At 46.6% G+C, this 15,292-nt stretch overlaps 2 protein-coding genes across 20 annotated transcripts in view; one reads left to right on the forward strand and one right to left on the reverse strand.

Moving 5' to 3' along the window:
- The window catches only part of LRRFIP2 (LRR binding FLII interacting protein 2), a 109,156-nt gene extending 107,369 nt beyond the window's left edge, over positions 1-1,787 (forward strand). For all 19 annotated transcript variants that reach the window (XM_070359585.1, XM_070359597.1, XM_070359598.1 and 16 more), the window contains 3 exons: positions 342-421; positions 999-1,103; positions 1,522-1,787. In XM_070359585.1, the coding sequence (XP_070215686.1) occupies positions 342-421; positions 999-1,103; positions 1,522-1,632 (296 nt within the window). In that variant the 3' untranslated portion in view covers positions 1,633-1,787. The remainder of the gene's footprint in view (positions 1-341; positions 422-998; positions 1,104-1,521) is intronic.
- Positions 1,788-3,628: 1,841 nt separating this feature from the next.
- Positions 3,629-15,292, reverse strand: part of MLH1 (mutL homolog 1) — an 87,732-nt gene continuing 76,068 nt past the window's right edge. The window contains exons 14-19 of the mRNA XM_070359578.1: positions 10,974-11,082; positions 9,052-9,115; positions 5,929-6,093; positions 5,566-5,658; positions 5,159-5,272; positions 3,629-3,948 (exon numbers count right to left, since the gene is read on the reverse strand). Of these exons, the coding sequence (XP_070215679.1) occupies positions 3,781-3,948; positions 5,159-5,272; positions 5,566-5,658; positions 5,929-6,093; positions 9,052-9,115; positions 10,974-11,082 (713 nt within the window). The 3' untranslated portion in view covers positions 3,629-3,780. The remainder of the gene's footprint in view (positions 3,949-5,158; positions 5,273-5,565; positions 5,659-5,928; positions 6,094-9,051; positions 9,116-10,973; positions 11,083-15,292) is intronic.

Genomic DNA, 15,292 nt, shown 5'->3' on the forward strand with positions numbered 1-15,292 from the left:
AGGACCTTAATGGCTGGGCTAGACTCGGAGGTGGGGAGAAGGGGCCCTGGTGTGGAGAGAGCAGGGTGCCTGGGGTCAGGGGAGCCAGGGCAGGGGCCCTGCTGTGTTTACAGCAGGGCTTCTTGATTAGAGCTCTACCTGCACGCATCAGAATTTCTTCTAGGTGCTTCAGTAACAAGGCACGTCCCGGAGCACAGATGTGCCAGGACCGGTGAAGGGAGCTGCTGCGGTGGCCTGTGTACCTTGCACTGCATGGCCCTCTCCTGGGCAGCAGGCAGGCCTCACCACCTCTCATCACACCTGCATCTCTGCAAGAGGTTTATTATTCTTTTCTTTTCTAGGAGACGCCAACAGACAAATTAGTGAATACAAGTTTAAGCTTTCAAAAGCGGAACAGGATATAACCACCTTGGAGCAAAGTGTAAGTCCTTCCTGTGTGTGGTGCCAAGTGATTTCAGGCCCCCTGACAACACATCTGCTTCCTGCATCTCAGTGGCTAACCCCATGAGCGCCTAGGTTTCTTTGAGCTGTCTCTGCAGTTGGATTTCTAGAAAAGCTCCATGTTAAAGTGGAGAAGCCAACAGAGGACTTCTGCCTTCTCTATGAAGGAAGACTGAAGCTATACTTCCATTTCTTGGAGCCAATTCAAGAAGATGGTACTTTATGATATATTCCCTTCTTGCACATTTTAGAAAGCCTAATGACTTCTCCATTCGGGGCATCTCCTCCCGCGATGTTACTGTGGCTCTTAAACAATGTAGTCGTCATAAAACCGAACATGGGAAACTGGCCCTGTAATGACTGCACAGCTCATCCTCTCGAAGGATGACAGTTCTTGGTTTATAAATAGCAGTTGGGTTGAGAGGACCTCTGGCTTGCCCTGAGGGGCTCGTCAGTGCTCGCTTGCTTGGAGTCTGTTATGACTCGTGTTTCCATCTTGGCTGCGAAACAGCTGGTGGCTCCGTGGCAGCCCCTGAGGACTGTTCTCGTGTTCACAGATCAGCCGCCTGGAGGGGCAGGTGCTGAGATACAGAACCGCTGCTGAGAATGCAGAGAAAGTCGAGGATGAGCTGAAAGCAGAGAAGAGGAAGCTACAAAGAGAGGTACTTACTTTATTATGCTTCTTGAAATAACGTTCCTAAAAAGAAAAGCTCCTTTGGAAACACATTCTTTGCTGTGTAAGGAATTTCATCGTGGCTCCAGTCTTCAGTGACACAGCAGTGGGATCATTTACTCTGTGTTGGTTTCTCTGTGACCTGCACGGGGACTGCCATTTACTTTATGTTTTGCTCAGATAGTGAGGAAAAGGTTTCATTTTTGTTTTAGATGAGGTGTGTGTCTGTACGCCCTATCTCTCAGCACCACTGGTTCACACCTCTGGCTGGCTGAAAACATAGCGACCGCTGGGTGCCCTGTAGCCACCCTGCCTGGCAGTGATTCCATCTCCCCGAGAGTGCAGAGGAAAGCCCTGTGGGCTTTGTTTCTGACCGCGACAAGTGACCGCTCTCTTCCCGTCTGCAGCTCCGAACAGCACTGGACAAGATCGAGGAGATGGAGATGACCAACAGCCACCTGGCCAAGCGGCTGGAGAAGATGAAGGCCAACAGGACGGCGCTGCTGGCCCAGCAGTAGGGCCCCGCCCGGCCCCAGGCCCGCCCCGAGGGGCTGCCCTTCGGCCACTGACGCAGACCCCTTTCAGGACTGTTTGAGCTTTGGCATTCAGATAGCCACCTTTGTATTTTCTAATTTATGAGAGAATGAAACAGGTTTGAATCTTCATGAATGAACACTTTGTGTGTAGTTTGATTCTAGACTAAGAACTAGTCCATGCCGTTATTTTTTATTTCCGTAATTTTAGAATCAAGTTTACTCACCATTTTCCCCAGCCGCCTCAGTGACTGGGCCCGGCTCTGGAGGACAGCGGCTCAGCGCCCGCTGAGATACTTCCTGGAGACCTCAGAAACACAAGTGCCTTCTCCACGGTGCAATTCAGAGTACAGTGATCTCCAGGGGCCAAGAGACACTTACCCTTAATATCAGGTAGTGTTTATATTTAGTGAAGAAACAAGTTCACTGGTGGGGAATATATGTTTCACTCAAATTTGTATGTTTGGAGGAAAAAGCCTTTTTTGTAAGATATTTAAATTTATATAAGAAAATGTTAGAAAAGGATATGGGAAGTGTATATAAAACTTGTTTTATTGCATGGGGCAGGGGCGTCCAGGGCCTGTTGCTCTTAAAGTAAGAGTAGGGGCCTTAGTCTTCACATCAGCTGTGCTGTATCTTGTAAAGTATTTCATCTGCTGCTTATTTGTGGAATGAAACCTCAGACCAGCCCGATGGAGGAGGAGGGAGGGCAGGCCAGGCAGGCGGAGGTCGGCCTCAAGAGTCTGTTAAACACACCCTTCTGCCTACAGTCGGCTACTGACACATTCGTTAAGAGGAGCCTTTAAAACAAATCATGGCAGTCACGCCCCTCCTAGCTCACATCCCTCTTCTCTCCTTAAGGAAAAATAATCTGAAATACAGAATTTCTTTTAAGAACCTTGGTTTCATCTTTAAAGGTACCCAGTTCGAGAGGATTTTGCCGTGGAGTGTGTAGCCATGTTGCAGTATTTGTGATTCTCTGTCGTTCTCAGAATCGAAGTGGTTTTATGGAAATGATTATTGTATCTTCAACGTGTTTACACAAAAAATACGGGGGAAGTCTAATGAATTAAGGCCACATAAGATAAAATTAGACATGAAACTAGGTAATAAAGTTAACTTAAATATGAATAAGATCTCTAATAATTATTCTCTTCTTTAGACTAATTATCATCTATCTCTGTTTTTAAAACATGGAAACCAATGTCCTGAATTGAGGTGATTTCATGTGGGAGTGGGCAGTGGCGAGGCATGTTCTGGGATGCAGATTCATCCTAGACTCCCATGCCTGGAACCGACATCCTGTGTGGTCCAGGAGGCGGCCTTGGAGTCCCTCTTCCTCTCCGTCCGTGCTCGCTCAGCCTCTGCTCCTCCCAGAGCGGCCTGTCCTTGTCCCTGTCTTTTCCAAATGGAATGGCTCCACTTCTCATAAGATTCTTCTGGACTTTACCTCCGTACTACAGGCATTCTTCCTCCCAGTGCTGACTGCACATTTCTTAAATGCAGGCTGATATTAATTCAAGTTTGTATTCTTATAACACCCCTCAAAGAAAAATGCCTAGAAATGCCTTTATCATATGCTGGTATTATTGATAGCCGTTAACAAAGTAGGCTAACTTAAAAACTCATGCCTGTTATGCACTGCATAAGGACTGTTCAATTTTTTTTTACACTAGTTATTAAAGGTACTAATAGACTGACCATGTAGAAAGCTGAACTGACAATACCATCAGAGTCTCTCATAGGTTCAGGTGCCTTTTAAAAGCATAAAAAGCATAATGTCTATCACCTGATATTAGAAATTCATCAGAACATAAAAAGAATCAAATCAATGCATGATCTATATAAAATTTTTAAGGCCATTTAGACTTCTTATCAGATGTCCAGGAGGCTTTCAAACTACTTTTGGAAGTCTTCAACACAATCAGGTATACACTAGGTGAAAATGGATTTCATTTGCAATGAAATTAAATAAATCACGCTCAGGACAAATGTGGCTGTTTATTTACAGTCAACCTGCCACACGTGAAGCAGCGCTCCTAGTGAGAAGGCGTGCGTGAGGTCAGTTCCACCCACCGACATCAAGGCACAAGAGGGAGAACAGGCCGTCCCAGAGTCCCCAGACGACCGCAGTCAGCACCTCTCGAAGACTTTGTAGAGATCAGGCAGGTTAGCGAGCTGCAGGATGTTCCCATCTTCTGTGAAGTGTTTTGGAGGCAGCAGGTGGGAGCGGAAGGCTTTATAAATGACGTGTTCCACAGTCCACTTCCAGGGGTTTGCAGTGGAGCCAGGCACTTCACTCTGGAAGAGACAAGGTAGAGTCCACATCCCCGTGTACGCCGGGCCTGGGGAGTTGTGGTGGCTTAGAGAGGGGCTGTGTGACCTCATGCCTGAGACGTCTCTCTCCTAGGCCAGCCTCTCAGGGATCCCGCAGGCCTGAGCACAGCAATGAGAGGGGGAAGAGAAGCAGCCACGGCTCTTGTGATGCTTCCCCCCATGGAAGCTGTTTCCATTCAGGGACAGTGCTCACTGTAGCAGCATCTAAAAAGCAATGTCTCCTCCTGACTGTGGTGCCTGAACGGCAGCATTGGAAGTACACTCCACAGTCACTTTGAACGCACCCCACAACGGTCCCTCAGCGTCCTCACCCATGGAATGGAGCACAGCCCGTCACCTCAGAGGACGAGTGCCGTCACCAAGACGGTTATGTGGCTACAGTGACTACATGTCCGTCTGACACCACAGGCAGACCTTGTGTTACTGCACTTTGCAGACTGTTGTGGTTTTGTTTATAAACACAAATTGAAGGTTTCTGGCAACCTTGCACCACATCTATGGGTGGCATCTCTGCAACAGCATTTTTAAATGTGGGTATATATACTGGCTTTAAGACACAATGCTATATATTGCACTTAACAGACTACAGGAGGGTGTAAACATAACATTTTATATGCACTGGAAAACCCCAAAATTTGTGCACCTCGCTTTATTGCAGTGGTCTGAAACGGAACTTGCAAAATGTCTAAGGTGTGCCTGTGTTTCAGTCACCTCTCCTCACCCAAACAACCCCCCGAAATAGTTGTGGATTGAAAAGCACTGTCATCTGACGTGGAAACATGAAGAGCCCAGGGACCTCCCTTCAGAAGAGCTGGGGACCTGGCCCACTACAGCCAGGCCCGCCTGGCACAGCAGAGGCAGAGTGGGGCACACGCAAGAGAGGCGGGGGACTGACCAGGACGTGACGGCTGTGGCTGCACACTCCAGGCTCACAGTGGGGACACGGGCCCCCGAGCCCTGGAGCCCACCTTTTCTCACTACAGTGGCTTGTTTGTACATCTGACAGATCACTCTAGAGGTACCTTCCAGCAGTATTTCAGAAGGAGATAAAATTCATAAGAGCTGACCACTGTGCTAAAGCTGGTGTGCCTTGGATCACAGGAGTTCAGAGAGGGGCGGGCTTGTGTGAGGGCCCATCCCAGTTCTGGAGCACCAGCATGTATCGCCCTCGTACCTGCTGGCCTGAAAGGGTTGACTCTGCAGACACATACTGCTTCCGGATGGAGTAAAACATCGCACATTCTTTACTGAGGCTTTCAAAACATTCCTTTTCTTCATCCCAGTTCACCTGATCCAAAGAAAGAATTCAATATGTCAGCATATGCACATGCTTTAAACACGTTCCATTTCTAAATGGAGGTAACAGACAACTTAAAAGTACGCATGATTTTTAGGCGATAAAGTTGTACACTGGAACTGCTGAGTACTGCTGGGGTGGGTGGGCACAAGAGGGGCCTTAGCCTCATTACCCTTTTCCTCCTCATCATCACAGATGATGGTGGAGCTGTAAGCCCGCACCCCCCTACCCCCCGACACTCATCGCCCCACAGGACTGTCATCAGGATGTGCTCCATCACTTGCCTCTGTGGCCAGTCGGAGGATGAAGATAGGCAGACCCTCCAGCGGGGGCACATAGTTATCGATCAGAAGGGGTAATCCAACCAGGTTCCCTTCCTGGACAAGGGGGATAAGAAATCATGCTGTTACAGTTTAAACCAATCCCATCTCCCTGGTGCTTGCTCCAGATCCTGTCCTCAGACTTGCTATTCTGGGCGACCACGTTGGGCCCTGGGGGGCAGCAGAGGCAAATGCTTAGAGAGCCTTCTCTGCTGGCACATAGCAGAGCCACCTGCTCTTTAGGTCTGCTCACCAACTGAACACAGCAAACCAAGTCCCAGAGATCAAGGGGGACTTACAAGGGAGACAAAAACGGCCCTCACCCACCTCATCAATCTCCAGAGAGAAGTAGTCTGCAAGCATCTCAGCCTTCTTTTTCAGAAACTCAACAATGTACTCAGCAAGTCCTTCCTTGGGACCATCCTCCTCTGTCCAGCCACTCTCGGGACTGTCTAAGGCGAGCATGGCCAGGTCAAAGAGTGGTGCTGGCTCCTAGGAAGGGGCAGGAACATTAGGAGCGAGCGTTAACAGGGCTTCCAAACACTGCCTGAATTCCCACAAGACCACTGTCACCTCAGCAGGTGAGAAGCCACAAATCTAGCACTCATTCCTCAATTCCCCCAAAGACACTTGAAAATCTACAAAAGAAGGTTCTCCTCCTCACCAATGGCCATTTCAACAGAGAAGGTCACCGACAAAGACCTGCTGAAAATCTGGGAAAGGCAAAGCCACGGAAGGCACTTCCTTTTGTGTAGCTTTAAAGACCTCGCTTTCATATTTCCAGAAACTCATGAGGCCGAACCTTCATTTCTTCCTACCGCCTTACTAAAGCAAGGGGGAGGGAAAGCACGTTAAAGCAAATGACATTCAGGTAAATCATCTGTTAGGAAGGAGACTGAAATCTATCGTGAAAAACAAGATGCCTCAGTTTTCATCCATTTCTCCCCTCTGAACACTGTTACTGTTGTCACATTTTACATGTTACAGTCCCACAGTGCACTGCTCTTACTTTTCCGTAACAGAAGAGTCAATTAACAAACAGACCGAGCTATCCTAGATATTTATGCACTCGGTAACAGAGCTTTAAACTACATGAAGAATGAAACAGAACCGTGAAGAGAAACATGCAGTTACATGGAGGCTTCCACATCCTTTCCCCAGTAACTGACAGACCCAGTGGACAGAAAATCAGCATACACAAGGCGTCAGTGTCACCAACAATGTGAGACACCTGCCATTTGGGGAGCATTCTACTCAACAAGACCGGAACACAAATTCTTTGCAAATGCACGTGGAATATTACCAACACTGAATATACTCTGGGCCATAAAACAAGTCTCAGTAAGTGTAAAAGGATTCAAATACGTTCTCTGCAAAAATGGAATTAAATTAGAAATCAATACTTGATCTCTGAGAAAATTCCAAATAATTAAGAGACTAAGTAATATATTTCTAAATAATGTGAGGGTCAAAAAAAATCAAAAGGAAATTTAGAAGTATTCTGAACTGGATGAAAATGAAAACTTATCCGAATGTGTGGGACGCTGCTAAAGCAGCACTTGGGAAATTTTCACAGCACTTTAAGTAGAAGTAAGGAAATAAGAAAATGAGAGCAGGTGTCAATGAAACTGAAATCAGAAAAAACAACAAAAGAATCACTGAAACCAAAGTCAGTTCTTTGGGTCCAGATTGACAAACCTTAGACTGACCAAGTTAAAAAGAAGACATAAATGACCAACGTTGGGATGAGAGGTTACATCACTACAGATGCACAGACATTAGAAGAATACAAAAGATTAGGAACAACTTTACGCCAATAAATTTGAAAACTTAAATGGACAAGTAATTTTAAACTTAATACAAAGGCCCCTCAGAGCTAACATGAATAGCTCTATACCACTAAAAATTTTACTTAAAAATCTTCCTGTGAGGAAATCTCCAGGCCCAGATGGCTTCAACTGATGAATTTTACCAAACATTTCAAGCATTAACAATTATAAACAAACTCTTTCTGAAGATGGAATAACTATTTCCCAACTCATTCCATGAAGCCAGTATTTGATACCAAAACCAGACACACACAAGAAAACTGCAAACCAGGAGGGCGTCCCAGGCGCCACTAGTGGTGAAGAGCCCACCTGCCAATGCAGGAGGCGCAAGAGACGGGGGCTCGATCCCTGGACCAGGAAGGTCCCCTGGAGAAGGAAATGGCACCCAACTCCAGTATTCTTGTCTGGAGAAGCCCATGGACAGAAGAGCCTGGTGGGCTGCAGTCCGTGGGGTCACAATCGGACGCGACTGAGCACTAGAGCACAAACTAGCATCGTGCAGGAATACAGATGCCAAGAGTTGTGAACAAACTATGACAAGTCAAGCCCAGTAAACTATAAAAAGGGAAATAGATCATGTACAAGCAGGGCTTATCCCAGGAATGCAAGACTGGTTTAAAATATGAAAACCAATCAATGTAATTCACTATATTAACAAACTAAAAAAAGGAAAACCATACAATTATCTGAACAGATACAGAAGAAGCATCTGAAAAAAATTCAGCCTCCCTTCCTGAATAAAAGCCTGAAGCACACAAGGAATAGAAAGGAATTTCCTCAACCACCCTAAGGGCCGTCTGCAAAAAACCTACACACTTCACAGTCAAAGACTGAATGCTTCCCCCAAGATTAAAAAGAGGAGTATTTCCATTCTCACCACTTCTGGTTAGCCTGTACTTAGGTTCTTGCCGGTACAACCAAGCAAGAGAGAGAAAAGGCATCTGGGTTGGAGAGGAAGGAATAAAACTGTCTTTATCCACAGATGCGATGGTCATATACCTAGAAAATCTGCTGGAATCAATAAAAAAGCTACAGCTAACAAGTGAGTTTAACAAGGCTGCAAGACAGAATTTCCAAAACACTTGTATGTACTTCTATATAATAGCAACAATTGACAATTTGTAAAAAATGCCTTTTACAATAGTATCCAAAAAATGTGACTATTAAGAAATAAATTGATTTTTCTCCCCAAATTGATCTATAGAATACGCTCAACACAATCCCAGTAAAAATTCCAGAGGGCTTTTCTGTATATCAAATGTAAAAAGAAGATACAAAACTACATGGATGGTATGATTTTTAATTCTAAATTAAAATGTTAGTTGGGGTTGTGTCTGGGTCGTGGGCTTTAGAGAATGTTTATTTCTGCTTCTATCTCTTTAAGTTTTAAGTAGATATGTATTAGTTTCTATAATAATAAACATTTTAAGTTGGCTGCCAAATGACTTCTGCTTTGTATAAAACTATTTTAAGGATACTTCCATATGCAACTCATACATAAACTCTTCTAATCACATTTAGAAACACTTAATATACAATAAGTAAGATAACGGGGTAGGGCTCTTTTCAGAAATGACCAGCTGTTGAACTCTCAGAAATGAGAAGCAGGAAATAAACTTACCGATAACCTCAGAACACCAAAATTGGCAAAATCATAAACGAGAATCTGGTAGAACAGTTCTTCACTGAAAATAAAAATGAAGTGACTTTAAGGAAAAGCAGAATCTGTGCTTGAGAGCCAAGGGGCAGGGACAAAATGGGAGTGAGAACCCGAGACGCAGTGGGGTGAAGGCATCCGGCCTCGCGGAGGCCTTTCCAGCAGTCCTAGGACCTGCACTGGTCACAGCGCTGAGACTGCCTGCCCTGCCAACACCCGCACTCTGTCCCCACCTTCCTGGTGCGGTAAAAGGTTCTGACACCCAGTGGTGACAAAGTTAAGCAGTTTTTGCTCACTATTCCCCACTGGCAAAGAATCGTATAAACCATTTCTTTTACAACCCACCATCTAGAAATATGGGCTGTACGGGGAGGGCAAGGGACTTCCCGTGTGGTCAACAGTGGACAGACTCGGGCTGCATGGGGGATGGTTTAGGCAGCTGTGAAGTGTACAATATACTGACCTACCTGCAGAAACACAGAATTGAAATGACTGTACTCCATAGTTAATGAAAGAAACCTGCACCACACAGGTCTTGTTTAAAGACTTGGTTATTAAAGTAGACAAAGCACGGCAGCAGGGACACCGAGGTACCCAGAGAGCCGCTGGCTGGTCCTGGCTCAGAGGCTGTCAGTGGGGAGGGAAGAAGCCAAGTCTAAACCCCCGCTTTCAGCCAGTTCATATGCTCGCTGGGAAACTGTTCCCATTTATTAGCAGCTAGGATTCTAGGAGTGGCCTAGGTTTGTAATCATGAAATCAAAGAACCGAAATGATTGTGATTTGGGATCTTGGAAATCATGCAGTTAGATTTCCTGGCAAAGAAAAAACAAAGGGAGTAGGATCCCAATAACCAGTAAGAGCTCACTGGGCGAGCCCACGGCTTCTCAGGAAAGACAGTGGCCCTGAGCTGACCTCACTAAGGGTTTCCGAGCCTAGGAGGAAGAAGTCACCAGCACCCAAGGCCGGGTGTGCCCGCAGTAAGCTCCTCGGTGGGGCAGTTCTAGCTCAGGGAGGTCACGTGGGATCTCAGCAGGACAGAGTCCCACGATGGCCAAGTGACGGTGTCTGGCAATGGAGGGTGGCACCACGCCCCCCCGAACTACCGATTCGAGACCATATTTAATAGAGGTTCTAGACTCAACAGGAGCTCATCCTCCAAGATCCCTGGAGACAACCATAAATGTCACCCGCTGCGTGCTGGGCAAAGGGCGCTGCCGAGCTGGCCCACCCCATGCTCCTGGACCCCACTGGCTCCTCAGGGCTGGAACAGGCCCTGGCTCCATCCCAAAGCTGAAAGGAGAGGAGGTGTCAGGCCCTCTCACCCCTCCCCTGCCTCCCTTCCCTGCCCTGGAGGCCCAAGTGATCTCCCTCCTCACTGTGTCAGCGGGGGGCCCTGATACAGAGCGGGGGTTTCTCCCTCAAAGTCTCCCAGGCGCTCAGCCCTCCCTCCCCCACCACTTGAATTCAGTCAGCCCCTGCATCACGGGACCTGATCCCAGCTTTAAATCCAATCAGTTGGATTTGAGCAGCTGAGAGCTGGTGTTGCAGAGCAGCCCGCAGCCCCTGCTGTACACCACACAGGCTGGAATACCCCACCAGCTCCAAGCTCTCAACATCCGGCTCAGAGCACGTCATCTTACCTTCACAAAACCCTGTGAATTAATAGTGATACCCCACTTTTACAGAAGAGAAATCCGAGACTCAGTTATCAAAGTGACTTGTCCATGGTCACATAAATGGTAAATGTTGAGCCTGGGTGAGAAACCACACATCTGCCTCTGAAGCTGGGCCCTTTCCGACTGTCACCCTGCTCTCCCCAGCTTCTCCTGCCTCTGTCTCCAGGACCACCGTCCTAGCAGCTCTGCATTTCGTTTGCACCGATTTACCTAAGTCTGGTGGTGTTGAGAAGGTATAACTTGGTCTGATGCTGTGCCAAGGCCCACTGAGGATTCACGCAGCCCACAAAGGAGTGGTTATGCAGCATCTCCCGGAGAGCTGGAAAACAAGACACAGGTCAGGAGTGGCCCCCCCAACACCTCCCTGCACCTCAGAGCACCAAGCACCAGAGCTAGAAACATGGAAAACTGCTGAAAACACACGCAAAAAAGGAACAAGATAGAATTAATCTTTCAAAATCCAGCAAGAAATTGCCAAAAGATTAAAGCAGGAAGCCAGAGAAGTAACAAGCGCTCTGAAACCCTTTATAAACTAAGACAGCAGAGGAACTGCAGGATTCATGAACTTCAGTTTGTGCAGACTCTGAAAAGCCTAGGAATGGGGTGAAATGGGGACTGTGACAGGAGTCACGTGCCCGCTTCTGCAGCCAGGATTCATGCTAAGCAGGCTGCCTGAGAAGTCTGTGGAAGTTTTAATTTAAACTGATTCCAGGGCTGACTGTTCCTCCAGGTCCCTCCTAGAATCAAATGCAAATTCTCTCTGGAGAAATTCATCTTCAATTCAGACTTCAAATAATTCCTCACAGGTAAAGAACCAGGACCTCTGTGGTCAAAACTAGGCACCAAGAATTAGAACCCAGAAGAAATCACAAAGTCAGTATCTGCCAAGTTTTAAAGATTGAAAATTCCAGTAAAGATAAAACAGTAAGCATGCACAGTGTGAAAGAGGTATTAAAACACAAAGTCGCAGACTATCACAATGATCAAGGAAAGACAAAATTCATTTCACCTATATGTGGAATCTAGAAAATAATACAAATGAACTTCTACAAAACAGAAGGACTCAGGCATAGAAAAAAAATTTATGGTTACCCGCTTTATGGAAAGCGGGTAGGGAGGGATTAATTAGGAGTATGGGGTTAACAGATATAAACAAGGACCTAACCTATAGCTCAGGGAGCTATCTTCAATATCTTGTACTAACCTAGAACAGAAAACAATCTGAAGAAGAATGTGTGTGTGTAACAATCACTTTGCTGTACACCTGAAACTAACAATACTGTAAATCAACTACAGTTCAACTTAAAAAATAGGAAGAAAAACGGAAACAACATTCTACACAAACTTTCAAAAAATAAAGGAAGACAGTAATTCCTACTTTACAAGGCTAGCATAACCCTATCCTAACCCTAATATGAGAAAACATTAAAAAAAGAAAAATTTAGACCAATATCCTTGTGGGTCACAGATACAAAAATTCTTAACAAAAAATTAGCAAATTAAGTTCAGCAATATGAAAAAAGGAATAATATAATCAAGAAGAGATTAGGCCAGGAATGTAGGGTGATTTAGCATTTGGAAAATCTCACCATATAGAATAAATGAGAAAAAATAATCATCTTAACAGACACAGAAAGAGTATTTGACAACAACGATTTTTAAATAAAAACTCTCAGAGACTGTCTTAACACTGGGAATTCAGTGGTTAAGACTCCACACTTCCAACACAGGGGGTGCAGGTTCAATCCCTGGTTGGGGAATTTAGATCCCACATGCTGTGCAGTGCAGACAAAAAAAAAAAAATCCCTCAGCAAACTAGGAATAGAAAATAACTTCCTTAATCTGAAAAATCTATCAATGTAAAACCTCCAACTAGCATCACGTTTAATGGTGAAACAGTAAATGCATTCTTTCCACAATACAGAAAAAGATAACAACTCCCATGCTCACTCATTCTACTTGACATTGTATAGTGGGTTCTAAACACTAGTGAGGCAAGGAAAGCAAACTGTAAAAATATGAAAGGAAAAAAAGTAGAACTGTCTTTATCTGCACCCTTGGCAAGGTCATGTGACACAAGGTCTTTTGTATTTTAATATACTAATGGATGAGGATAAAAATTTCATGGTAAACAATGAGGAAAATGATTTATTTTGACTCAACCTTAACAATTAAAATCAGAACTAATTTTTAAAAGTTCATATTAAACAATGATCAAGGAGATTTCCAAAAAAAAAAAATGTCTAAAAATAAAAAACACAAGAATCGAAATTAAAAATCAAGATCCAGGTTTCCCTGGTGATCCAGTAGTTGAGAATCCACCTTGCAATGCAATCAAATACGCCAGTCTGATCCCTGGTCCAGAAAGATCCCACGTGCCGCGGAGCAACCAAGCCCCTGCACGGCAACCACTGAGCTCACACGGCACAGCTACCGCCGCCTGCGCGCCCTGAGCCTGCGCCGCCTGCGCGCCCTGAGCCTGCGCCGCCTGCGCGCCCTGAGCCTGCGCCGCCTGCGCGCCCTGAGCCTGCGCCGCCTGCGCGCCCTGAGCCTGCGCCGCCTGCGCGCCCTGAGCCTGCGCCGCCTGCGCGCCCTGAGCCTGCGCCGCCTGCGCGCCCTGAGCCTGCGCCGGGCAGCAAGAGAAACCACCACGAGAATCTGCACACCGCTCACTCCCACTCCCCACAGCTACAGAAAGCGCATGTGCAGCGACAGAGATCCACCACAGTCAAAAAGCAAAAATAAATGAATCTTTAAAAATAAAAATCAAGATCAACTGAGTGGACAAAGTTGGCAAGGCCATTAAAAGGTAGAACTATCAGGAGCACAGACTGACGACATGAAAACAGGAAAGCTTATGCAATGTGGAGGAAAATAAATATGTAATTAAAATTGCAGAAGGGCTAGGAAACAGGGAGAGACAGTAACTGAAGACTCTCAAGACAAAGTATCAGAGAAGGTCCCAAAAGTGATGAATGATACCAAGCCTCAGCTCCAGGAAGCCCAACAAAATCTACACCTGAGAGAAACAGAATACCAAAAAAAAGAGACCCTAAAAGCACTCAGAGACACAGAGAGATCACCACAAAGTAAGAGAACACAGGACTGACAGGGAATCCTCTGGCAGTCCAGTGGTTAGGACTCCAAACTTTCATGGCCAAGGGCACCAGTTCAATCCCTAGATCTCTGCAAGCTGCACAGCGAGGCCAAAAAAAAAAAGACTGACACTTGAATTTTCACAATAGAAGGAGCCAACGAGTGGTAGACTAATACCTTCAATGCACTTAGAGAAAGTAACTGCAACTCTGAAATTTTAAACCCAGCAAAGAAACTTACCAAAATAAAGATGGATTTGACAAAACAAAAAGCTTTCCATCCACGGCCCCACTCAAAGAGGAAGTAGGTCCGTACACCATCAAAGGTCTGAGGGAAAGAATTATGAGCAAAAAATACTGGATAAATTCAAACAAACTGAGAGTTAACAATGTAATATGGAACAATCAGACACATAGAAACTATGAATATAACACCATATGCCAAAACTAAATCCCAGGTGGACAAGAGATTTACATATAAGCATTTTAGGAGCTAACAAAAGAGCAATGATTTAATTATCCCAGAGTGAGAAGGAATTCCCTACATAAAAAGGTCACTGTGTGATACAGGAGCCATTCAGAGTGGCGGAACACCAGGACACAAAGCGCACCTCCTCCCACAAGGTGGACGTGGTGGCTCCCGCGCAGCCCAGCAGCTTTGTGATGGGAGTGGAGGCAGCACATGACTGCCCCTGGAGGCTGGGAGCGGGTAGCCCGCAGCTTGAGACTGCTCCTGCAGCCTGGGGGGGCGGGGGGGGGGTGGGCAACTAGTGACCGCTCCCGGAGCTTGTCCCGCCACCCACTGCCAGTGGAGCCACCACTGCCACTGAAAAATCCAGGTGCATCAAAGATACATCTAGATGCGGAAGGATTCTCACAGAGTATCTACTAAATGCTGGCACAAGACCTCAGACCTCTGAAAGGCCAAGAAAATCTCCATGTAACCGAGAGGGACAAAAAAAGGCAAGAAAGGAATGAGACTGGACCTGTGCCACAGGGAGGGAGCTGCGAAAGAGGAAAGGTCACGCAGGACCTGCGTGCTGGGAAGTCCCCTCACCAGCCGGGAGATCGGCCAGGACGGAGGGGGAGCCTCAGAGCCTCAGAGAGGAACATGGTCTGGTCTGTGGCGCTCAGCATGGCCAGGCCTGCTCAGACGGTCAGTGCCACGGCTCTGCACTCCCAAGAGCGGGCCTGGGGAGAGGGCGCGGGGGGGCGGGCCGTGCTGTGTAGACACAGCACAAGGGGTTGCAGTCTGGTGTGGCCACACCCAATGGGCTCTGAGGAAGAAGCCTGAGCTTCCCACAGGCACCACTGTGGGGGGCGCACGGGGAGGGGAGGCCCCACCATCACAGCCTTTCTTCCTGCTCGAGGGCTGCTGCGGGTGGCGGGACAAGCTCCGGGAGTGGGAGCTGGAGCGGTCACTAGAGGCCACCC

Source organism: Bos mutus, chromosome 22 (genome assembly GCF_027580195.1).
Source record: "Bos mutus isolate GX-2022 chromosome 22, NWIPB_WYAK_1.1, whole genome shotgun sequence".
Classification (NCBI taxonomy): Eukaryota; Metazoa; Chordata; class Mammalia; order Artiodactyla; family Bovidae; genus Bos; species Bos mutus.